A 27,654-nucleotide genomic window follows, 5' to 3' on the forward strand; every position below is an offset into this window, starting at 1 on the left:
CTTTATATGTGAGTAATAATTGTGTATGTATGTATTCATGTATGTATGTATGTTCTCGAAAACGGCTCCAAATTTTTTGGGGAAAATTGGTATTTTCTAATTGGGATATTCTCGCATAAAAAAACGATCTAGATGGGTAAGAAGTCTGAGAAAACATCGTATAAGCATTTCTTATAATATTATATATGGCATCATATAAATATTTTCTTATATGTCATGCATAGCATAAGCAAGATTGTTGAGTTTCCAACGCAACAGTTATTTGTATAATATAATGTCTGTTGAAAGGTCAACAAACGAAACTTTGCATTTGCAGTTACTATAAATGATGATTCGTTTGAACCAACTACTGAAATATCAAACGCGACAAGATGTAAAGTCTTAAGACAGGACCATCAATAGTGGCAGCATCTATACGGAGAGTTAAATCAGAGACGACTGCTAAATTATCTGAAGTAATCAAAATCCAAAAACGTACCAAAAATGAAAATGAAGAGCAAAGAAACGGGCGGTTAGAAGATATGCGAAAACGAAAATTAGAGTGTGTTAAAATGAAAATGAAGGGCAGACAAATGCGGTTAGAAAACATAAGACACCAAACAAGTGAGGGAGTCAAAAATGAAAATAAAGAACAGCGAGTCAATGAAAATCAAGGTCATCAATACCTACCATACCTTTGAGAATCAAAAATATGGACTCGATATATCGTTGGAAGAAAAATAAATATTTGTCCCGCCACATGAACAATTAAAACAAACAAAGGTTCGGCGATGTCTTTCATAATGACAAAAGACCAGCCAAGGCAAAAGAATAAGTTTCACCTATGATATATATATATATATATATATATATATATATATATATATATATATATATATATATATATATATATATATATATATATATATATATATATATATATATATATATATATATATATATATATGAGTGAGGAGCTAGAGATGGGTCATACCTTAATAGCGCTTAAAAGAGTGCACCCATACAGCGTTTCATATTCCTTTTTGATATTTCCAAGATCAATTTCTGAACGGCTAACCAAAATTCGAATTAAAGTATCATCATCAGTTCCCATTCCTTCCATTGCTTTGTGGAGTCTTTTGGCATAATATCTTGGTCTTGATTGCATACATTGGACTGAAAAAACAAGACATTTACTGAGTTGATAATATCAAAGTTCGAACATTCTTAGGTTCGACGTTAAACCTTTTGGAATATGTCTTGCAAGCATGCACTATATCGGAAAGCAAAATATTTACGAAGTCTAGATTGTATATGTTGAACTGAAAAACAATGAAAATTACTAACATTTTTTTGCCCCTTATGAGTTTTCATATTATTAGATAAAACTGAAAAAAATTCAAATGAATTTACCTAAAAAAAGTGCATTGTATGTTTAATATACATATGCTGATATTTATTCCGTAAAATCTTAATTAATTTTTGATTTCTTGAAATTATAAAATTGAAAACATTTAAAAGAAATTTTTCAGTAAAGTACAAATTATATTCTTTATAATATTGGGGACATATTATTTCCCTAGGTCCCAAGGGTATAGCTTACAACCCTAGCCCTGAGGGCTGGAGGATTTGTTATCCTCAAAGACATAATTTCCAGACCTTTCTGACAGGCTAAACAAAATGGATATATCAATAGTCGAAAGTAATTAGAGAGCAAAAAGGGCTCATTCGATCTGAAATTTAAAGGGCTAGTGCCCTATTTAATATTCGAACGTGATTGGATAGCAACTAACGCCCCTCTCACGCCCACCATTTCCCCAAACACATCCAATCAAAATTTTGAGATAAACATTTTGTTCAACATAGCTGAAAGTTCTGAAAATTAGGTCTTTGCCAGCGTTGTCGTAGAAACTTCAAAAGGACTCATTCATCTGGGAATTGAGAGGGTTAGTGCCCTTGTTGATATTCGAAGGCCGTTTGAGGGCGAATGCCCCCTCCCCTCGCCCATCATTTCCCCAAACACTTCCGATCAATATTTTGATATAGCAATCTTGTTTAGCGGAGTTGAAGGGTTCGGAAATTATGTTTTTGAGTATGACAACCCCCCACAGCCCTCAAGGCTAAGGTTGTAAGTTGTGCCCTGGGGGCATATAATTTCTTATAGAAAGTGTTGTCATAAAAACTTCAAAAAGGGCTCTTTCGATTGGGAATTGAGAGGGCTACTGCCCTTTTTAATAGTCGAAAGTAATCGGAGGGAGAATCACCCCCTCCCCCCACGCCCATTATTTCCACAAATTTTACCGATCAACATTTTGATATGACCATTTTGTTCAATGTAGTTGAAGGGTCTGGAAATAATGTCTTTGAGGATGACAACCCTCCCCCATAGCCCTCAGAACAAGGGTCGTAAGTTATGCCCTTGGGGCATATAAGGTTTTTATAGAAAGTTTTGTCGTAGAAGCTTCAAAAAGGACTCATAGGAAATTGAGAGGACTAGTGCCTTTTTTACAAGTCGAAAGTGATCAGAGGGCAAATGTCCCCCTCCACGCGTGTCATTTCCCCAAACACTTTCAATCGAAATTTTGAGATAGCCATTTTGTTCAACGTAGTTGAAAAATCCGGAAATTATGTCTTTGAGGGTGACACTCCCCCCACAGCCCTCAGCTCAAGGGTTGTAAGTTATGCCCTGGGGGCATATAAGGTTTTATTGAAAGCGTTGTCGTAGAAAATTTAAAAAGGACTCATGTGATTGAAAATTGAAAGGGCTAGTGCCCTATTTAATAGTCGAAAGTGATTGGAGGGCAACTAACGCCCCTCTCACGCCCACAATTTCCCCAAACACTTCCGATCAACTTTTTGATATAGCCATTTTGTTGAACGCAGTTGAAGGGTCCGGAAACTATGTTTTTGAGTATAATAAACCCCCAGAGCCCTCAGGGCTAAGGTGATAAGCTATGCCCTTGGGGCATATTATGTCTTAAAGGGCTTGTGGAATTTCCAATCGAATGAGCCCTTTCGGAAGTTTCTATGACAACTCCTTCGATACGAAGTGCCCTGGACAAAACCAAAAAAAAAAAAAAAAAATAATAATACATTGTGCCAATATCGTTCTTTACTTAGGCAGCACTATTGTGTTGCCTATGATAATAATCACTTTACTCAGAAATTCAATTTTTAGCCCATTAAAGATCCTCAAAGAAGATCCCTTTTTCTATATGTTCAACTTTCAAGGATAAAATTTTAGAAAGACCGATCATATTCAAGATGTAAGGCATAAGTTTTTTAATTTAAAACTGATGACAGCTACAAACAGCAGTTTTTTTTATGTAACGAGAAACTGACAATAGATAAATGCAACTATGGTCTGACCCTTGCATAGTCCAACTGAACCTGCAATTCCTTCCATGGTAACCATAAGCTGACTCTTTTTTTTTGGGGGGGGGGCTTACCTAGTCTAATCGGTACATCCAATGTTACATAATAGAAATCTCAAAACAAAAATTAAAAAATATAAGGCAGCGTCATTCAGCAGGGGGGGGGGGAGGGCTGGTGCCCCTCCCCCCTGTCCCCCCTCCTATTGGTGCCCATGACTCCTTCCTTCCCAGAAAGCAGAGCTCCTACCAACACGTTTTATATAAAGTGTTAGTTGTTATTTCAATTTGTTATACGAATGTTATACAAAGTTTAAATAAGTTATGGGCTGCTTGTTTTTATACAAGTGTTGTTGTTAACTTTTGTGTTTTATATAAATGTTAGGTTGTTATTGCAACTGCTTCTTGTTATACTAATGTTGTTATTTCGGGTATATTTTTCAGAGGTGATTACGACTTAAAAAAAAAAATGGTGGTAGCCCCCCCCCCTTCTTATACTAACAATAACTATCAATAAGATATTAAATTAGATAAAAAAAATGGCCTAATGAAAGAATTACAGTAACGTTAAAGCTTAGACGAACATAAAGTAGCCTGTATATGAGAGGGCGAAGAGCGACTGCTTAAAGTCTATTCGCATGAGTCTTCATTTATTATAGATATTAATCGAAGTCTCAATAAAGCAAAAGTTAAACTTTTGGGTGAAGAGTAGATACAGCCCGTTCACATATAAGATAATTTCATGTTGCAGTTAAAGTTTCATTTCGTTCTTGGAAAACTGCCGCATGAAAAAATTTATTTATTCAATTTCTTGTAAGGTCAATATAACATAAAATATAGGGGCTATAAAAGAGATGCACTGTAAAAAGAGGTCCTATACTAAAATTCGAAGAAGAAACAAAGACAATAAAAAGATGGCGCTATGTTGAAAACAAAAGAAAAGTGACTGAAATATACAGATATGCATATGTACACTGCTATATGTACACATACACAGCATGTGTACGAAACTAAACAAAGCTGTATAAACATTGATTTCCAAGGACTTGTAGAATGAGGAATGTAACCTATTTTGATTTGAAATAAGACATTTTTGAACAATAATGAGATAATGTGGATATTTTACATGAGAAATTTGCTAAATTCCAACTGTAACAAAGAAGAAACAAAGTCTGTAAAACTGTCTGCCCTCTCTACTAGAAGGAGAGGGCAAACAGGAAGTAGAGGGCACTAACAGTTTAGATATAAAATACAGAAAGTGGGATAGCTTTTAAGAAAATTGTAAATAAAAAAGGCAAAAGCTTAATAAATAGACATTACTAATAAGAATAGAATATGTTGGTAAGTGTCCATTAGTGGAAATAGCATACAGAAAAGAGCCACTCCCCTGAAATTAATATTTTTTTAAACTATAGGTAATTTTTTTTTCTCTTAACTTGATTGTGTAATACACTATAAATTAACCGACAATTTATTTCTGAATAAAGGATTGCGTTTCTCTGTTGGTTGTCAGATGTGGGAGCAATTTTTTCGTAAAAAAAAAAAAAATCGTGGGTTAATTTACTGTATTACACAATCAAGTTGAGAAAAAAAATTTACCTATAGTTTAAAAAAATATTAATTTAAAGGGAGTGGCTCTTTTCTGTATGGCAGAAGCAGGACTTTGTTCAATCTGTCCGTATCTTTAAAAACTTCAAATCCACAAAAAGATTTGTAGAGTAAATGAGATACATCTTTCACCATTTTTTCCACCCAATCTCAACTCTTAAACCATGCGTGATCTCAGCAGCTTCGATTAGGGAAGAGGGAGGAAAGCCTGCACCCTTTAGATTTTTCTGTCTTCCTCGCCCTAGATTTTAAAATATAAACATTTTGGGGGTATTTTCATTGAAAAATGCCTTTTTTCGTAATTAACTTTAAAGAAAAAACGGTCAAAATTAAGCCCCGCCCTCTTCCTTGTTATAAAAAAATACATATTGCCCTCTCGTAAATTTTTGTGAATTGACACCAATGCGTGATCCATACTTGGCATTACAAATCCCGTAACTAAGTCAAGTTCTGAAAAAGAGAAGAAACTAAATCTGTAAAACTGTTTTCACCAGAAGGGGGTGCACCTACAGTTTGGACATAAATTGCGTTAAAGTGGGATGCTTTCCAAAATATGAAAAGAAAATACTTACTGATTGTCAAAATAGCTTTATGCAAATCTCCACTGAATTCAGACTTGACAGCCTGTTCCAAAGTAATTCCAGATATCGCCTTATACTCCTCAAAGACTGCCAAAAGCTGTTGTCTTCCTGCATGACCAAGTAGGATGACAAAAGTCTCTTCGTCTGTGCCTAGCTTTTTTTCACCTGACATGAAAAAAATAAACAAATACTAATAGTTATGAAAATATATTACAAAGCAAGTACCGTGGCGAAAGGGGAGATTTGGGGCATAATTTTCACGATTTCAAGATTCATTCTATTGCTTCAATACAAGCACTTTTCACTTTGTCGTTTCTGCAATATCCTGCAATCATTCCTGGGTAACTGTCTCACAACCCAAATAGAAGCCGAGTGGTTAGCACGATAGACTAGAAATCCTTTGTCCGTGAGGACAGTGGTTCGAGCCCTGTTGTCGCTGGTTATTTGGTTTTATACAAGGGTCAGTGGCGTGACTTTTCTCAGCGGTGCCAGAGTCTACCCAGCTCTAAATGAGCACCTGGAGAAATCTGGGAAGGTGAATAGGAAGGGTATGCGAAAGCACAGGATGAATACCCCCCCATTGCACTTTCTGGTTAAAGGGCCACAAAAGGGAGATCAGCACCACCGGTAGGGAGCATTAAGTCCAATTTCGTATTCTTTACCTTACTTTTATACAAATAGAAGAGCTATATGGAGGCTAAGTTTGAGGAGGCTATGGTTGAAGTTAAGGAGGCTGAAGTGATGAGTTTCAGTCTAAGGAGGCACAGAATGGAGGAGGCAAAGTTAGAAGCTACAAAGTCGAAATTCGCCCTTTTTTATTTAGAAACGTAGTAATCTTCTCGTTATCAGCTGTCTGTAGCTAAAAAACAAAGGAATGAGATGAAATTCTAAAATGTTTTTCGTGATATATGAGATCGTGAAACGGAGGCGAAAAGTTCTTCAAAAGTTTGCGAATTTTTGATAACTTTCTAGAAGAGACTACCCTAGCTCAGAAAGCAAATTTATGCAGTGTCATGTGATGTCGAATTCGCGAAGAATATGGAGTCATCTCTTGGACATCTACCAGCTGACTTCCAGACTTGAAATGAAGTTAAATCTAGCATTTCAGTTGTATCTTTGAGGGGTCAGAAGCTATCTAACTCCTACAGGGGGAGGGGTCTATTTTTTTTCATTGGACGGAGTTGTAATATCTCAACCAAACTGGGTGCAGACTAGAAATTAGAGTCCTAGCTATACCTTTGGGAGTCAGAACCAAAATCTTGTGAGCAGAACATCTATCAGAGCTGGGCTTTGTATTACAACCAAACTTGGTAATGAGTAAAAAAACGACCTAGTTTTGTCTTTTGATAATTCGTGTCCAACCTATGTGAAATTCAGTTTTACCTCAGAGGAATCCTTGCTCAAATTGTGTCAAATTTTGACGATTTTACAAAATCGTCAAGCAATCGTCAAGCAAAATCGTCAAGCAATTAGCTCCTTTTGAATTTCAATTAGGAAAATATCAATTAGGAAAATTTCAATTAGGAAGTATCTTTAAGATATTGCTGGTTACTTTTAGTTCGCACACACGAAAAGATATTCCTATTTTCACACATGAAAATAGTACCTCTAACCATTTGAGTATTTGACTACATACATTGCAAAATTCCCCAGTGGAATCACTGTACTTTTGCAGGTCAGCAAAACGTGTGATGACGTTTTTTGTACTGCATTAGGCAAATGTTCTTATTCGAAAACAGCACCTAAGGCTAGGAGGGTATTTTTATAACTGTACGATTTGCAGAGAAGCCAATTTTCAGGGTTTTTTTTCTTGCTAGGTAATTTTTTTGCAAGGTCGGTGACCTTTCTTTGCCAGTGGTAGCAGGAGATTCCCTAATTTATTGTCCTTAAGGTATCTACCGAAGTATGTTGTTAGATCTCAATCAAAAGTAGTAGAAAGTAGTAGCAAGCATACTACTTGATTTATTTCGGAGTCTAGATGAGAGGCTACTTAAACCTGAGTTTACTTACCAGACTAATGATGGGGGTTGAAGTTTCAACCAGACCTAGCCAACAGCTACAGTTTTGGAACTCCATGCTAGATCCAATTTCTGTGAAAGAAGGCCTACATTATTGTCACTCAACCATATCAAATGACCATCCAGATCTCACAAACGGGCTTAGTATTATACCTCGGGTTTTATTTGAGTAAGATCCAATAGCATACAAAGCATTTGCTACTTTATATACCTTATTACCTCTTGTTCCATTTTGGCTGAAATGCGTCTTCACGGCTGCAAAGACTTCCCTTTTGATCCTGTCAGTTTTATTTCTGAATTTTTTTTACAGCCTCTTTGACACTTTTGAAAATAAAAAAAAATCCCTGACTACCCCTATTAAATTTGCTGTTTTTGTGTTTATTGACCCGAAGGTGCGAATTTCACCCATCTGGGCACGTGACAGACATTACTGGGAATAAATTTTATCTATTCTTAAACCAATATTTTCCATACGATTCGTACCCACAGGAAGTCGTGTAGAATCTGACTAAAAACCTGGCTAAAATTGTTATATATACGTAGAATATGCAGAAAAGTAAAAAAAAAACATAAAAAAAATTGACAGCTTTGTTAAGCTGGAATGTAGGATTTGTAGTTTGAAAACTTGAAAAAGCTCATAGACCTGAAAAGACTCACAGGACACCCTTTAACATAGCTAATGACCCCATGTTGCCTCTGGACGCAAATTCTGATAGAAATTCAATGAATGACTTCTATGAATATATACACTCCCCTCCTTTAGAGAAGGATGTCTCCCTTTTAACCTCTGCTTGTAAAGGCGACAAGTAAAATGTACTGGCAAAAAGTTCAGAACCTCATAGGGTATCATGAGACACAGTATGATGAGGGAACCGTGAGATACTAGGTCAAATTTTACTAATATAGGCCTACTATGATCGACGATCTCAACTTTTTTTCATCGTAAAAATTGTAGGAAGAACTGTTTTTTGAAGACAAGGACTACAATGAATGACATCTTCTTGTTAAAAGAACATAAGATTCATTTTGTGCATAATCCTCATCTTACTTCATCTTTAATTACGACGTAGCATTAAACCAAATTATAGTCATAGCCTAACTTTCAATGCCACTTTCAGCCATAGCCTGAGTTCTAAAAGAGAAAAAGCCATATTAAATGGAAATTTATTATGAATATCTGTCATTATTGGGTCTGAAACTACTATTTACTACTTTGAATTTTATCGCAAATACAATTTGTTTTTCTTGTCTAGAGACTAGCACAGAGTTACCTCACTTCTACGTCCGAAAAGCAATTTTTCAAAAAAATTACTAAAACCTATTCAGAGTTGTATTGTACTAAAACCAAATAACTTGTATTACAAGACAGTAAGTTGTGTTATTTCAAGCAGAATCCAAGCGTCTTTTTCTTCTGGCAAAATTTTCAGCCTTTTCCTTATTATTGACAAACTGGGCAAAGCAGATCCTCACAGATCATGCTTCCAATAGAATGAGACACCAATAAGGCGCCAAAACACCAACGCCATTCCAAGGCCCGATAACCATGAAATGCCTGAAATGGCCCAATTACCCGAAACACTGGCTAAGTTGGTACGGACATATCCAATGCCAACCAGAGATATTGAATAAAAAGGCCTACACTGTCCGCCTTTCCCCAGATAAAAGAAGCTCCAGAGAAAGGGGACACGAAACTTGGCTTTCGTTCATCATACAAGACTTCGAGTCGAAACGAGGATTCTGCAACTGCCTTCGACGATGAGATAAAAACTAACTCACAGTCATAATTTAACAGATCCAAGATCAACTGAAATTGGACTCTATCGTGGAAAAATTGCTGGGTGTCATGTAAGCCTTGCAGTCACTGCCCTGATCAAAGTACGATATGTATCTAAGTTATTGGGCTTTTCGTCTGCGGTACTCCAAACTTCCAATATCACTCACAGTCATTTAACTTGCCTCAATTTTCTAGTGAAATTTGACAACGTTATTGGCTAAAACTAACTGAAATAAATTGAAGAAATATTTAAATAGATAGCTGATTGTGATAGGCAGAATCCCAAAAATGGTCTTAGGCATTTGGAATCGATAGTGATTATTTGAGCAATACAAATTGGGTTTCCTCTGCCACAACTGAGCATCAGCATTTTTTCAGTCTTTGAGGAATCGCAAAATAGTGTTTCTTTTCTTTCTTGGAAGGTTGGAAATAGATAAGACAAATAGTCAGACGTTCGTTTTCTTTCAATCCTTTGGCACTCCGTTTTCGAAATTCACAAAAGATCGATTCTTTTTATCATTGAACGGTAGAAATGGACAAGTCGCTGAATATTGTCAATAGGTATTTCGAAGTTCATTTTCTTCCCGTCTTTACCACTTCGTTTTCTTCTAATCTTTGCCACTCGGTTTTAAGAAGGACTTAGATACTTGGTTTTTAATCTTAGCCTGTCCACGCTAGGTTTGGACTGTGAGGAACTGGTTTCTATTTCTATCGATGTAGATATTAAGTCCTATGTTAGGAATTGCAACAGATAGAAAAATTCGGACTCACCAAGTCAAAATTAAGAGAGGCTCTTAATTAAAAAATAGACTAGGGTTAACAGAAGACATCCACAATAAAAAATATTTAAAAAAGGACATACCTGCATTATATAAAGACATCGCTTGTTCATGTGCCTTTTCAGGGTTGAAGGAATGTTCATCCCGAGCACACTAAAAGATTAGAAAATATTATTCCGATTCAAACCGTTGCTACTGCTGGAATTTCGTCGGAGGGTTAATCCATGCTAGATCAAAGCCTATAAAGGCGAAAAATTAGCTAGAAGAGTCCCCCTTCCTCCCCACAAATAAAGACAACATAAATTTCCAGCACAAAATGTGTTCTTTGGTGGACTAGTTACCATGCAGACATGTAGAAACGATACCACGCCATGTTATCATTGAGCCTCTTTTCTTACTATATATCAACCTTTAAGGAGTCACAAATATCGCTCAAAAGATTTAAACTAAACATTTGTAGCATATAGGCACTTTCTGCATGGCAATTACATTTTTGCCCACCAGAAGGTGCCGCCTAACTGCGTTAATATTTTTTATTATAATTATCTATACAACACCTAAAATCAGACAACTTAATACAAATATTACTGAGTTTGAGGTCACAATGGGTGAAGAACTGGGTCATAAAAACACAACAGTTAAATTTCCATACAATACTAAAAAAATAAAAATTATGTTCATAGCAAGTCTCGACACAAATTAGAGTATTTGGGGTGACCCAAAAACACGAAAACGAACATTATTACAATTCCTCAGAAACAAAAATCTCTTATCCCTTCAACATTTGTTTTGACAACTCACAAGCAAACAATCACCCCAAAATCAATCCATTAATCATTCTGTCTCTAGAATATTGGTTAAATAAATTAACCAATGATTATTTTTATATCCTCAAGCAACCGTATCCAGGCAATTTACCATAATATAATTTGGTCATCGTTTTCTGTTTCTTTTTTGTAACATATTTTCTGTCACTACCAAGACGTGTCGACTCCAACGTGTCAGCGGTATTTTCTGCCATCAGACTAACCGTCATTATTTTTTATTGTAATCAGATAAACTGTCACTGTTTTTTCTTGTCATCGGATAAACTGTCGTTGTTTTTTCTTGCCAAAAAAGCGATTGCGCGAAACTGAAACTGATTAATATATATATATATATATATATATATATATATATATATATATATATATATATAATATATATATATATATATATATATATTTATATATATAGTTATATATATATATTTATATATATAGTTATATATATATATACTATATATATATATATATATATATATATATATATATATATATATATATATATATATATATATATATATATATATATATATATATATATATATATATATATATATATATATATATATATAGTTACCATGCAGACATGTAGAAACGATACCACACCATGTTATCATCGAGCCTCTTTTCTTACTATAAATCAACCTTTACGGAGTCACAAATACCATTCAAAAGATTTAAACTAAACATTTGTAGCATATAGGCACTTTCTGCATGGCAATTACATTTTTGCCCACCAGAAGGTGCCACCTAACTGCGTTAATATTTTTTCATTATAATTATCTATACAACACCTAAAATCAGACAACTTAATACAGATATTGCTGAATTTGAATTCACAATGGGTGAAGAACTGGGTCACAAAAACACAACAGTTAAATTTCCATACAATACTAAAAAAATAAAAATTATATTCAAAGCAAGTCTCGACACAAATTAGCGTATTTGGGGCGACCCAAAAACACGAAAACGAACATTATTACAATTCCTCAGAAACAAAAATCTCTTATCCCTTCAACATTTGTTTTGACAACTCACAAGCAAACAATCACCCCAAAATCAATCCATTATTCATTCTGTCTCTAGAATATTGGTTAAATAAATTAACCAATGATTATTTTTATATCCTCAAGCAACCGTATCCAGGCAATTTACCATAATATAATTTGGTCATCGTTTTCTGTTTCTTTTTGTCAAATATTTTCTTTCACTACCAAGACCGTCATACTCCACCGTGTCAGCGGTATTTTCTGCCATCTGACTAACCGTCATTATTTTTATTGTCATCAGATAAACTGTCACTGTTTTTTTTTGTCATTGGATAAACTGTCGTTGTTTTTTCTTGCCAAAAAAGCGATTGCGCAAAACGAAAACTGATTAAATAAAAAAGCTTAAGATGTGTGTATATACATACATATATATATATATATATATATATATATATATATATATATATATATATATATATAAACATATATATATATATTTTTTTTTCTTGTCATCGGATATATATATTTTTCTTGTCATCGGCTAAACTGTCGTTGTTGTTATATATATATATATATATATACATATATATATATATATATATATATATATATATATATATATATATATATATATATATATATATATATATATATATATATATATATGTATATATATATATATATATATATATATACATATATATATGTATATATATATATATATATATATATATATATATATATATATATATATATACATATATATATATATATATATATATATATATATATATATATATATATATATATATATATATATATATATATATATATATATATATATATATATATATACATATATATATATATATATATATATATATATATATATATATATATATATATATATATATATATAGTGTCAAATATACTATATTATACTATGCTATACAAAGCTACTCTTAATTAACTGATTCGTAGAATTGCAACTTAAAAAGCGGAAATAGCAATTCATGCATGTCTGGTTCTCTGCCATAAAAGTTTTGTCACTAGTCGGATCAACGCTGAATAATAACAAGAGTCCAGAAACCTAAATATTATGGATCAAGTTGATAACATATCTTAGAAATATTTAGAAGAAAACAAATCGGGAAAGAAAACAGTCATTGATTTAGCCATCAGCAGTGCAGTGGCGGTGAGGAATTTGACCCTTTAATTCTAGTCTTTCGGATTCATTAGCCCTACCAGTTGCAACCCCTTTAGCTCGAGACCATGGATTTCACCCCCAATGATTCCCCACTAGTTTTTACGATGTATTTTTATCTAAAGCAAGTATTGCCCTTTTCGTAAATGGATCCCTCCACAAAAAAAGTCTTTGGGGTGCATAAGCCCCACCCCAGACACAGTTGAATTTCAATTAGCAAAGCAGTGGCAGTGAAAGATTTGCCCTTTTTCTTTTCAAACCTTCTGGATTTATCAACCTAACCAATTGAACCATTTTGCTCAAGGCAAAGGCTGTCACCCAGGGTTGCCAACCGCCGACGTCTAAAAAGAGTGCAAATCAAGGCCAAAAAAAGTGAATTTTGCTAAAAGAGAGTGCAAGTCAAAAAGTCTGCGTATCCCTCCATCTGTGCCCCCTCTGGGATAAAAAAAGAGTGGATTTCACATGAAAAGTGCGCAAGTTGGCAACCCTCCTGTCAACCCAAGTGAACTATTGCCAGTTTTATTGTTTTTTTTTTTCTGAGGTAACTATTACGATTTTTCGTCATGGATTCCCTCGCAAAAACTCCCCAGGGGGATGAACCTCCCCGAGGTTCATGAGCTCAACCCCATACACACATCACGGTACTGAAGACGTGGCCAAAGGAGGCAAAATGTTTTAGAGGGGAGGGAAAGTGAAACGTGTTAAAAAGTAAAATAAATTTCTAATAAAAAGAATTTAACTTACCGATACGGCTAAAATCAGTAACCTTTGTAAATCACCACTTGTTTCACTTCTAATCCTATCATCCAGAGTGGTTTCATACACTAAAATAAATATTTTTTTTAATTAGAGTAGGCCTATTAACTAATTAAATAGCACTTTTATGTAACTTCAGGCACGTAACAGATTCCCGATTCGTTATAAGCCATTAACCACTTTTATTCACTATGTCTCATCAGCCAGATAGATAGCCAGATAGTTTATTTTGAGGGAAGGTAGGAGGTAAAAAATTCAAATGGCTTAATTACAAGCATACGGTAAAAAAATCTTGAAAACTCGATAACTCCCTCCATTAGAATACTCATTATCACCTATGAAATCTACACAAAACAGTGTGTAATGAAGTGCTTAGAGAGTACGTACATTTCTGCAGCAATTTTAGCGCCCCTCTTCTAGTCTCTTGATTAAGTTTATTTTTGAAGTAATTCAAATTTAAGCATTTTTTCGTTAATTTGGCACTTTTTCAAAGTGCTTTTTATAACATGAATAAAAATTTTCTTACGGCAAATACTTGCTGTTTCACTTAATTACTGTTTGAAATTTACAACAGGATAGCTCTTTCAAGTTCATTCTACTTCAAGCTGACTTTATTAGGATTTTCTGTTTCTTTACGAAAAACTTTGTGTTTCAATCTGACTTTATTTTTAGGAGTTATGGGCTATTTTATTTTTTACTATGGGACGTAATCATCTCTAACTAGGATGCTAGCCACCGCCGCAACAAGGATACATTATCCAAATATCATCCGTTGGAAATTTCTAACTAACTTCGGATAGAAGTACATCACACCAGGAACAACATATAGGATTTTGGTGCACTTTTAGATTGCTTGACTGCAGACAGTGATTAGGTTTTTAGTCCTCATTCTTGGAAAAGAAGGAATATTGGTTTCTTCAACGTTTACTATGAATCTTATTATTCATTTCTAATTCTTAACGGTTCATTTTAATTTATTGGCTCTTTAATTTTCTTTCAAAAAATTGTCTATGTTATGGTCTATGGTTCTATGCTATTTCTATGTTTCGTATGTAAATTCATTTTAATTTCTTGGCTCTTTAATTTTCTTTCAAACTATTTTCTATGGTATTTCTATGTTGTTGTCTACGTTTTTATCTTATTTCTGTGTTTGACATAAAAGTTCATTCTAATTTCTTGGCTCTTTAATTTTCTTTAAAAAAAAATTCTATGTTATTTCTAATTTATTTTCTACGTTATTTCTATGTTTGATATAAAAATTCATTTTAATTTTTTGGCTCTTTAATTTTCTTTCAAATAAATTTCTATGTTATTGTCTATGTTTTTATGTTTGATATAATAATTCATTTTAATTTCTTGGCCCATTAATTTTCCTTTAAAAAATTTCTATATTATTTCTATGTTTCTGTGTTATTTATGATTTTTGTCTCTTTAATTTTCTTTACAAAATAGAAAATAGCAAAGATGTGATTCAGATGCTACTACTACTAACAACTTACCGCAGCACCAAGGCCAACACAGCCACGCACGCTCCTCCTCCATCCCAATCTATTGAAAGCCTCCCTTTTTACACCCTCCAACGAAGTTCCCATTTCCTTCAAGTCTTTCTTTATGACGTGTTCCCACCCCAGACGAGAACGACCTGCTTTCCGTTTAGCCCTAGACGGTTGGCCGAAAAGAACAATCTTCGGCAATCTGTCATCCTTTATCCGTAAAACGTGCCCTAGCCACCTCAACCTTTCTTTCATTATAGCCCTAGAGAGTGGTATTGAACCACATTTTTCGTACAGCCTATTGTTTGAAATACGGTCATTCAGCCGGGTACCCACAACAATCCTTAAGCAATTTCTCTGGAAAATATCTAGCAAATCTTCGTCCGCTTTTCGGAGAGCCCATGCTTCAGAGCTTTATTTGACCACTGTCATCACTGTAGCTTCTAATATTCCAATCTTGGTTTGCGGACATATCTTCCTATTTTTCCAAACTTTTTTGACAGTGAAAAAAAAAACCTGAGCCTTGGCTATTCCACTTTTAACATCTTCACTGCTCCCACCATCTTTACTAATAATACTACTAATGTAAATGAAGCTGCCCACCTGATCAATGTTTTCATTACCCAACGTCACCTTTTATTCTTCACTTATTCCTAGCCTTAGTGACTTAGTCTTCTTAACATTAATTTTCAAACCTATTCTAGCACCCTGAACTCGCAAAAACTCTAAAAGTTCATTCATTTTGCTCACACTTTCATTTAGGATGCTTAAATCGTCAGCATTATCTAAGTCCATGAGACTTTTTCCTCCCCATTTGATTTCATGGTCTCCCATTGCCTATCCTGTGCTCCTTAAAACAAAGTCCATCAAAATAATCCATATAAAGGGGGATAGAACACAACCCTGCTTAACTCCTGATTTAATACAAAACCAGCAGCTAACCTCATTTCCTACCTTAACCGCAGCAGTGTTATTCTCGTACATAGCACTAATCACTTTAACGTATTTGTCTGGTATACCATACAAGGATAAAACCTTTACTAAAGCTGTTCTATCAACAGAATCGAACGCTTGCTCATAATCTATAAAACTGAGGGCCAAAGGTGTTTGACACTCAGACACTTCTCAACTATTAACCTAAGAGTGAAAATTTGGTTGACACATCCTATACCTTTTCCAAAACCGCACTGTTCTTCTCTTAAAATTTTGTCTACGGCATCTCTCAGTCAAAAAATTATCATATTACTAAGTAATTTACTACCTACAGAGACCAGACTAATGCCTCGATAATTACCACACTCACTTTTATCATCTTTCTTATAAAATGGTTTAATTAAGATTTTCCTAAAATCTTTAGCTACTTCCCCTATTTCAAAAATCATATTCATAATTTTCAGTAGCTTATTTCTAACCTCAGAGCCACCATATTTAAGAAAGTCTTTTACCACCCTATCAGCACCTGAAGCCTTATTATTTTTTAATCCTTTTAATACTGTCGTTAATTCTTCCACAAAAAACAAATCTTCCTTCACATCCAAGGTATCACAAACTTTTTCATTTTCGTCTATGTCTTTTCCTGCAACTCTATCTCGGTGTAGCAAATTCTCAAAATGTTCTGCCCATCTCTCTTTGATTTTTTCATTATCGCTCATTATGGCTTCATTCCTATCTTTAACTGGGCCAAGTTCGGATTGACTACTCCCTCTCAAATTATTAACATGCCAGTAAAATTTCTGGCAATTTCTGGTAAAATCCTCGGCAATTTTATCCATGGCCTCCACTTCACACCAGGTTAGTTCATATTTTAATGCTTTCTCCACTTTCTTTACATTCCTTTTGTTTTCATATGATATATCACTTAGACAATTCTTGTACAAGTCCTTTCCCCTTTCTATTAAATATAAAGCTGTTTCACGAATATTCTTAGCTGCAGTCCTAGCTTTCTTCCCTAAGACACCTTCAGTAACTTCACAAATTATTTTTCTGAAATTATTCCAACCATCTTCCACATTATCAAATTTTAAACTCTTAAGTTTAGCATTCAACTGTTTCTGGAAATTTTTTTCTCAAATTCTCATCCTGGAGTCTACCAACATCATAACTTTCTGGGAGGTAATTACCCTCCCAAAATTTCAGCTTTAAATTAACGCTTGACACTACTAGATGGCGATCTTTACTTTTAACATCAATAACAGCACTACTATATACCCTAGTATCTTATATTGATCCTGACAGTCTTCGGTTTACTATAGCACAATCAATAAGGTTTGCTGTCTTACCATCACGTGAATACTATGTTAAATTATGAGCCATTTTATGACCAAACACCGTGTTGGTTATAACTAGATTGTTATACCTACAAAATTGCAAAAGTCAGTATCCATTACTGTTTTCTTTTCCTACACCAAATTTACCTAGGCTAGGATACCATCTATCCCTATTTCTACCGACCTGGGAGTCAAAATCTTCTAGTAAACACCTCATATTTCTACCTAGGACCCTGTCTATTTGCTCCTGTAACTGCAGGTAAAATTCTTCTGAGTCACTAGTATCTCCGTCAGTCGGTTCTACAGGGGCATATACTGCTATAAGTGCTACCTTGAACCTTTTAGTTATAAAATGAGCAATTAGTATTCTATTATTAATACCTTCCCAGCCAAAACAAGACTAAGCAGCTTCCTTATTCATCATGAGCCCTACTCCCTGTCGATGTACCCCATCCTTCCTGCCTGAGTAAACAAATTCTATATAACCTAATTTCATGCTTCATACTCCTGGGATATGAGTTTCTGAAACTCCTAATAAGTCCAGTTTGAATCGTCTGAATTCGTCAGTCAAAATGTCGATACGATGTTGATTTTTTAACGTCATAACATTCCAAATTCAAATTTTCATGTTCTTCAAATCATTGAAATGATCCCTGATACCAGTGCAGAACGGGGATCACATATCTTCTCAAGTTGGTCACAACATGGTTTTCAGCACTTGGCGATGCTTTAGTCCGTACGTAAACTCTTAAATTAAATTGTCTCGAAAATATAATTTTGCAGGGGATCCATTACGAAAATTGGAATCCATTATGAAAACTGTATAAAACAGTCAAATCCCATCGTGGTTATTCAAAAGTATCACACAAATTCCAATTAACAACATTTTAAAATGAATTATTAAGGCCGTATCCAGAATTTTTTCGGGAAAGGGGGAGGGGGGGGGGGTACAAAAACTTTAAAAAACGCATCAACAATTTTGTTCATATGATTTTTTTTACATGTCAGACAAAATTTCGGGAGTTGTTCAAACCCCCTAAACCCCCTCTGGAATATAGTAGATTTTATGTTAATTGTAAAGCGCAAACTATGATAAGCAAAGATATGAAACTTACAGCTATTATAACAGTCAACAAGTCTTTGCATTTCACCATTTGTTTTTGTCAATAAAATTTCTATCAGCGCTTTTTCATCAGTTCCTGCACCTTTCATGGCTTTTCTGAGCTCAGTTGCTTCATACTCGATCGGTTGCATCATGAGTCCGACAATAACATCCTCAAAATCCCCTCCCAGTTCCTTCTTCAAATCAGAAATTAAATCCTGCAAAAAACAAAGCAAGTTCTATAAAGACAATACAGCTATATTGACCATTGTGGCAAATAATGAACATTTTAGAGGAAGGTGTACTTTTTATATAGTTACATCATGCATGTTCAAGGGATTCTTTTCGGGGGGAAGGGGCAAAATAGATAAAACTTATAGACTGACCTAATCGTACAAAAACACAAAATAATTTGGAAATATTGCATCGATCTTGAGATGTCGGTGAAAAAAGGGGGAAGGGCATGGGTCTCTTCTGCACACATGCAAGGTTTACAGATGCGTCTGCATAAAACTAGGGGAATTTTTTAAAATGAGTAGGTGGGTATAAAAAAGACAACTGACGGTTTACAACAATACAATTATTGCGATTTCTTTATATATAACGTTGTTTCATAAAGGGGCAAATTATCATGGGGTGGTATGACGGACGCGCTCCCTCCTCTAGAAAATTGAAAACTGCACGACTCATGAACTGTCCACCATGTTATCTACGATAAATGTCCTCGCTGAATCGATTAGTAAAACATACATGTTAAGAGACCGGATATCCCTTTTTCAGATTTTTTCCCCAGATCTTTTCATTCAGCTCAGTTTTTTTTTTCACCTTAAACAGTTTGCTTAAATCTTAAGAGTTCACTAATCTCAGTCCAAAGTTTTTATGTTCAAAATTTTTTGCCCAATTTTTTCCCCAGACATTGAACGAATGAACATGGTGATTAATGATCGATAAATCTAACCACTGGTAAAATGAGCTTAATCCGTGCCCCTCCCCTCCAAGAAAACTTTTGTCTTAAGTAGCAACCTACTTTTATCACATCGTCCTTGTTTTTCTCACAGTGCTACATATTCAACAATCTAATTCAAAACTGATTACATGTATGACAAATTTTCTTCAAATTTATGTTTGTTTTGGCTGATTGAGGCTCTATAAGTTTATTCAGAACTATCAACTGATAAAAATTATTTGGCACTTTCTCCTTTGTTATAATGATTTATGCAAAATTATTTTTAATCGGAATTCCGCATGATGTCGGGAATGAGCCCTCATCCGATCTTATAGGACCATACGTACGATACGATTATCCTTGGAAAAAAGTGACAAAATTACTAATGCTCTTTGTCACGTCTTCTAACCGCAGATTTCGTTGTGCTCGTTATCACATACAGTTGACAATTTTGCAATGTATTCCTTTTTGTTTTAGTGATTGGTACTCCATGAATTAATTGTGATCACGACTGTCACGTCATGTATATGAAAAAATTTTTACCCAAAATTAAGGCTCTAAACGAATTTTCTCAGTCTTGAATCCATCTAGATCGCTTTTTAGGCCAGAAAATGTTTATATGCCAATTTGAAAAGAAATTCTTAGTATAAAAAATAGCTGCTCGCTTAAAGAGAGTTCAAATAAATGTTTTTCTTCCTGATACTTCATACTGGACGAAGAGCCTGTCAGACAATAGACATAAAAAAGAAAAGATACCATAAGACTGCTTTTTCCTGTGAACAGAAGGAAAGATATTTTGAACCCTTCCTCCCAACACAAAATTCAAAGCCCCTTAGAACAATCAATACTTTTCGCGTACTTGTATCCCACCTTAACCCCCCTCACCGAAACGAAAAAATTTGAGCCCCCATTACTTTGCTGTTTCCTGTGAACAGCAAAGTAATGAACAGCAAAGCAAAGCATGCATTTGGCATGCATGATATCCAACCGGTCGCTTTTTCAATCATCTTCTTTCTTTATTTCGGCTTTTTGTCACAATGAGTTGTTTTTTTGTTAATAAAAAAGTAAGAACCTGAAAAAAAAAAAAAAAAAACCTGAACCTGAACCTTACGCATTGCAACCCCAGGCAAAGGCAGAAAATCGGGTGATCGGTTCCTATGCCTGAACCATTGGTCAGGATACGAAACAATTTGTTTTTTTTTCTTCATTTTTTTCTCGCATCATTTTTCAATGGCGAAAGTACAACAAAGTAACTTTCAAGACCCATACTAAAAAAAATCATGAAACTAACAACAAGTATTAACGCTAGAAGGCAGAAGAGTTTTACTTCATTGAAATTTGTCAATCAACAACGTTGCTAGAAATGACTTGTAATTTCGCTAAAGAATTAGTAAATATACAGAGCAAATACTTACTTTTTCTATTTGCAGATTTCGAACGCCAAAGGATTTCAAACGCCCGACAAAACTAGCATTAATAAACCTAAATTTAAAACGCTTGCCTAAATCCTTTGGTGTCAGAAAAAAAATTGAGTCAATCGAGGGGTCACCGACTTTCAAAAATACCATACAGAAGGTGGTTCGGGTGAGAGTCAATCCCCCTGACCCCCCCCCCTTGGATATGGCCTTTCCCATGTGGAATTCCATGTAAACTTACTGGTTATTCGGTAATTGCAAATTTTGTAATAGAATATGAAACTCAAGAATGCATCAAACATCGCATCAAGTTGAATTCGTTGTGACGTTAATTTTTGCAACAAAACGTCAGTGAACATAAAGCGAGCAAATTTTTGATGCAGAAAAAGTGACGATGAGCTTGCTTTGGCAGACATACAAGTAAAGTAATAACTTCCGCGTACCTAAACCAATCCTATTTGCAATTACAATCATCCAAATTGTTAGCAGTTTACTCCCAAGAATGCCATAACGAGAGAAAAGTTGAAGGTTTCAGAGAGATATTCATGGTTTCTGAAAGTTGAAACTGAAACCAGTCTTGACCACACAAATTAAAAGAAAATGTCATTATAGAAGAAAAAGAAATTGACTAATGAGGATTAAGAGATTAAAAAAAATCATCCCATGAGAGAAAAATTCCCCAGCCTACAAATAAAAATTTTCAAGAAAATCAACTTTGAAACACTGAGTTCTCAAGTTTTCAATCGTGGGGACTGACTTTAGCCTTAGGTATCTCACACGTGTATAGCTGCAAATTCGCGTAAATGAACTTACAAAGAGAAGGAACAACTTATAAGAGTAAAAACTGGTGCTAGTATCGACAAAAAATACCAGCGCCATCTAGCATTTGGTGGTTTTTGTTCTTTTTCAAGGTTCGTAAAGGTGTTGTTTTTTTTTTCAAAAACAAATAAAAGATATTGGTAATTGGGCATTATAACTAAACCAGCACTAAAGACTGTACAAGGAAACCAGGCACGATAGCAGGTAAAGGGGTATTTGCTATATAAATTGATGGCAAAGCGTGGTTCTTGATTGAGTTTACAATATTTAAACCACTGTTTTTTTGGGGTTTAGGCGGGGATTACCTAGGTTATGTTAGGTTACGAACCCCCACCCCCTGAAAAAGAAAGTTCGATTCGTAATAACGTAACAAAAATGTATAAAAACAAATTTTTGATGCGTTTTTGAATTTCCTTTTGTACACCCCCCCCTCCCTAACATAAATCTTGGATACGCCCTTGTTCAGACTATTATAAGCAATAGCAAGCAACGGAAAAAGTAGTGGTTTTAGGCATCATAATCCCCCCATAAATAAAAGGAACTTAATGTTAGATATCTGAAAAACTGGGGGCAGCTGCCACCCCAGACTAGGCCTGGAACCACCACTACATGGAAGAGACAATCTGGCGCCGAGATATCAGGAATCAATATTGCTTATTGAGGTAATATATACATATCGCATATCGTGGTAATTGTTTTCAGTGCCAGCATTCATATCTTCACTCTCGCAAGAGGGGGGGGGGGGTTAATGAGAACTAAAAGGCATGGTTCATGCCTTTATGCAAAAAAGTGCGCAATTTTAAAAGTGCAAAATAAATAGAAAATATATACAGCATTGCGATTTCATTATCTTTGATGGAAGCAAATAGCAGACATTTATGGGGATTCAGGGGGACATGTTACCGTCCAGAGGGAAAAGAACAAATCCTTTTTGAAATCGTGTCATATACACCTTAGTAAATTATTTAGGTTATATCCTAGTACAGAGTTATTCTTCAAATTAAACAAAATATTTGTATATAAAACTCATTTTTTACTCTTTCAACATTGATTTAACCACACTTGCAGATTTTTGGTAAAAAAAAAAAGAAAAAAGAATACAATTTGATAAAGGAGCAAGAAGAAAATATGATGTTCGAGAAAAAATTAAGACATATTGGACACAAGCATAAAACTTGAAAGCACTAAACCACCACGAAAAGAAGGCGAATTAACTGAATTACTCACCCTTCCTTCAGAGACTCCTTCGCCCTAGAAGGAACGATTCAAGTGAAAAAGCGAAAAAAAACTATTGAAAATCGTGCCAAAAATAGATAAGCAAATTAAAGAGGAAAACCAAACCATGTCGCCATTAACGATAAAAATTAACATATAGTAAAAGAATAGCATGTTTTCCGAAGCCTTTATGGTCTATTTAAAGCAGTGGTTCCCAACGGATGTTGCGCCATGCCCCATCTAGGCATTTCTAAAATCCTGATGCCCCCCTTCATCAAGGCCGTACCCACGATTTTTTTCGGAAGGGGTTTTACTAAAATGAAATTCTGGGGGGGGGGGTTACACAAAAAAACCTCACAAAACGCATACAAAATTTGTTTATATCAATTTTTATTATGTTTTTACGAGTCAGACAAACATTTCGGGGGGGGGGAGGTCAAACCCCTAACCCCCCTTGGGTACGGCCTTGCCCTTCATGATATTTAAATTTTTATATTCAAAATTGTACTCGTATTAACCTGAAGGAAGCTTAAAAGGCCATTAACTTCGTATCTTTTTTGGTGTCGTCCTCTAAGCATAAAAAATATTGTCTGAATATAACACCTTTTATACAATGTGTAATATCATTGCAATACTATCATGTACCTTTTTTGCTCTTTAATTGCATTTCAATATGATGTCGTTCATGTGAAGAACATTTTTTTTTTTATAATTAAGGCTCTAAAATATAGACTGTCAAAGGGCGCACGTCCTACCAATGACCCAGCAAAATATTAGCATGCCCCACCGGTAGGGCCGGCGCCCCACGTTGGGAATCACGGATCTAGAGGTTTAAATCTTCTGAAAGAACCGGTTTACATGTATGACAATCATCATATAGACTACAAGTAATGCTATTGGCTGTTTAAAAGAGAGATAGACGTGACCTTGGCATGGAGCTTCACAACCACAAGCAAGATTTCTTAGTATAAAATATGAATCGTCAGATGAAATAAAAAAAAATAGTTTTCTTTCCTAAGATATGCAGCAACGACTAAAAAAAAGAATAAAAACATTAAAAGAAAACTAAAAAGCGGTACTTGTTAATTATACAGGACACGCCCAAGAAGTAAAGTTAGGTTAATCCTAATGAAAAATGCCAAAATATAATACTTTAGAAACAAAAGTACGGGAACTACAGAAGAAAATTATGGAAAGCAGGCCGTCCAGAACGCGTTATACTGAATACCTAACCCCTAACCACCTCTATATATTGAATATTTAATTAAAATATACCTACATCGTAGTTTTTCTCACTCAAAATAAGCAAATCATAACCGATTGCAGAGAGAAAAATCGGTTTTCGTCAGATCTTACAGAGGGAAATTCTGGAGTGTTCGTATAATAAACAAGTAGCAAAAATAATTCTATCAGAAAATATCCGAAAACAGTTGTGAAAAAGCGCTATGATTTTATCCTTGACATTAAATAATAAAAAAAAAATTGTGTTAACCGAAAGTAAGGAACGACATTAAAACTTAAACCGAACACCCCCCCCAGAAATTTCCCAGCCCTAGGAAGATTCTCCCTATAGAAATCCACCCTAATCAGAACACCTCCCCCCCAAAAAAAAATGTCTTTATACTTCCCAATTACAAATACTATACTTAAACGATGGGTAAACTTCATAACTTACAGGCCTCTCCCCACAGACTGTGAGGGGTCGTTTTACACATAATTATTTGATCTTTCAACTTTACTGAACAAATGCCTATCTTAAAATTTTGATCAAATAATCTTGGAGAAAAAAGGGGCGTCGGAGGGTGCCAAGTTGCCCTCCATTCTTTTTGGTCACTTAAAAAAAGCACTAGAACTTTTAATTTCCGTTCGAATGCCTCTCCCGATCTTTTAGTACCATTATTTCGAAACAATCACCGCTAAAAAAAAAAAGTAGGCCTATCCGTGATCTGTCTTATGGGTAAAATAGCAAAATTCCACATTTTTGCAGATAAGGGCTTGAAACTTCTACAGTGGGGTTCTCTGGTACGTTGAACCTGAAGGTGAGATTTTCATTAAGTTTCATTCGATTTCAAGGTGTGTTCCCCTTATTTTAAAAATCAGGCAAATTTCCTCAGGCTCGTAACTTTTAAGCCTCTCGTAGCGGTTCCCGCCTCTCTTGCACACGGGAAAATCATGATTAACACCAAGATTACACTGATTAACACTTGGAGTGCGGCAGAGGTATCGTCAAGTACCAATGATATCAAGGGCATTGTCATTAATTTATAAAAGCTACTTCTGTGGTCAATGCCTTTCCAGTCTCGTAATTAAAATGGTCAAAAATTAGCAGTCTCTTTTTCAGATAAACCTCAAATTAGTCACGCTAAAAATCAGTCACACTGACACCAACAGTTCGCTTACTTTAGCAACACATTACACTGAAAAAAAAATAATAAGATTTTCAAAATATGCAGGGTCGGATTTCAAGCTTTGACGCTTCTATATCTAGGCCCAAGCGTTGTTGCTGCTTATCCGATTTTGCGAGATTTTTGGGGAAATCCTCGAAAATTTGGGGATAGTGAGAGCACTGAACAGAACGCAACTAATAAGTCAAAAGTAATGAAAGAGATAGGTTATACCGAACTAGCAGCTGCCATTCTTGGGAGACATCTGGCAATTTATAAGTGGTCACAGAATTCCCGTGTTGTTTTAAAGTCACTTTACTATGAACAGGCAGAGCGGTGGCGGAGTGCACCTGGCACTTTGACGATAAATCAAATCAGTCTAGTTTTTGCTAAGAAATAAATTACTCAGTGAAAATTACTCAGTGAACACCACCTAGCATTGTCCATCCCTTGGACCGGGCCTAGTGAGCCTATTGTTTAATCTGGAACTGAAAATATAGAAAGCTAATAACTTTTTCCGGTTTCTATATGTTTTTATATCGTATATACACGGTATTTCATTAATTAATTACGGTATTAAATTCAAAAAAGTAATCTAACGGTTATTTTTTAAATTAAGATAATGTTTATGCTTATTAAAATAATGTAAAGGTCACAGTTGGCAGTAAGTATAAGCAAATGGAATCTGAAATTTTTATTTTTCCCAAATCTTCACCATTGCCTTAACCCACAAACGCCCACGACCAGTTACCGACAAAATTTTGCGATGCTTGCTTTAGTGCAGAAAAATAAGATTTTAATGTTGTTCTAGAAACTGAAGAACGGATACATATCTTATGTCATATAAAATGAAACTTAGCGTAAAAGGTAAATCAAAGTAAGGCTTGATATTGCTTGTAACACCGTTGCAAGTGAAGTTTGACACTCTCTGTACTCTAGCTGCACGTTTTTTTGCCAACTAGGCATCGTTCCTACTTCTCTCCTGTCACCAGTATATGAGTGGTTGATTTTTTAGGGCAGATCTGTGGAAATCCTGAGCTCCCACCTTGACCTGTAAGAAGGTTTCGTTCTGGTGAACAAAGCCGCGTTTTTTCCTGGTGAAGCAGTTCTACAGAAACTTCGTTTGCTGTTACAAAAGCAGCTGTGCTACCTTTCCACTTAAGAGCCAAAATCACTCCATCTAAGCTATAGATGCTCTTTCCAAGAGACTCGAGACAATTTATCGAGTTTTATCGAGACAAGAGATCATCACGTACAGTGACTGTGGCACGAAATCCTTGCGAGTTAAGCTATGTGAAAAGATTGTAGCTTGTGAAGAAATTATCAAAGAGGACTTTGTGATTGGCTGCTTTTTCAACAACAGACAATAGGTTGGTGAACATCTGGGGGTATTACTGGCTGTTGCTCGCTCTTCCCACCGTACAGGTTGATTTCGTAGTGATATCAATAAGGAAAAGCTAGCTCTCATGCCTTGTATCCAAATCGAATTGGTTTTCTTGCACAAACATTTTGCAGCTGTAATGACCAAGGAAATGAATCATTTGTTCGTCCACGAAAAGTTTTTGACAAAACGTCCCATATTGTTAAAGTTTAGTGTTGAAGTTTTCAAAAAAAGACAATAGGTTTGTGACCACCAAGGGGTGTTGCTGGCTGTTGCTCGCTCTTCCCACCGTAAAGGTTGATTTTGTAGTGATATCAATGAGAAAAAGCTAGCACTCATTGCTTTTATCCAAATCGAATTGGTTTTCTTGCACAAGCATTTTGCAGTTGTAATGACCAAGGAAATGAATCATTTGTTCATCCACGGAAAGTTTCGGACAAAACGTCCCATATTGTTGAAGTTTAGTGTTCATGGCATTTACAAGTCGCCTGGCATATGGACATTCCTGGCCAGAAAATGACCCAAATAGGTCACAACTTTAAGGAAGAACTCGTATTTTTTCCATGGTGGTTGAGTGGAACCTAACCTGACACCATGACGTCCAGAATAAGTTCAAATTATCTGCACATTAGTTTGCTTCTTTTTTTTTATTAAATACATTTATTTAACAAACATAATTTATTTAAGACAAACATAATTTATTTAACAATTTATTTAAAACAAACATAACATCAGGGATAAACATTTTA

General features: G+C 35.0%; 1 protein-coding gene across 6 annotated transcripts in view; it reads right to left on the bottom strand.

The window, feature by feature from the left end:
• AnxB10 (Annexin B10) overlaps nucleotides 1-27,654 on the bottom strand; it is a 73,194-nt gene that overhangs the window by 3,982 nt on the left and 41,558 nt on the right. For 4 of the 6 annotated variants that reach the window (XM_089095212.1, XM_089095100.1, XM_089095061.1 and 1 more), the window contains 6 exons: nucleotides 23,153-23,176; nucleotides 18,759-18,963; nucleotides 13,872-13,951; nucleotides 10,194-10,263; nucleotides 5,531-5,704; nucleotides 974-1,155 (listed from right to left, as the gene is read on the bottom strand). In XM_089095212.1, the coding sequence (XP_088951338.1) occupies nucleotides 974-1,155; nucleotides 5,531-5,704; nucleotides 10,194-10,263; nucleotides 13,872-13,951; nucleotides 18,759-18,963; nucleotides 23,153-23,176 (735 nt within the window). The remainder of the gene's footprint in view (nucleotides 1-973; nucleotides 1,156-5,530; nucleotides 5,705-10,193; nucleotides 10,264-13,871; nucleotides 13,952-18,758; nucleotides 18,964-23,152; nucleotides 23,177-27,654) is intronic. The other 2 variants (XM_089095363.1, XM_089095149.1) reach the window with 1 other exon arrangement.

The sequence above is a fragment of the Artemia sp. Qi Xiang Cuo genome, chromosome 1 (assembly GCF_049724085.1).
Source record: "Artemia sp. Qi Xiang Cuo chromosome 1, ASM4972408v1, whole genome shotgun sequence".
In the NCBI taxonomy this organism is placed as follows: Eukaryota; Metazoa; Arthropoda; class Branchiopoda; order Anostraca; family Artemiidae; genus Artemia; species Artemia sp. Qi Xiang Cuo.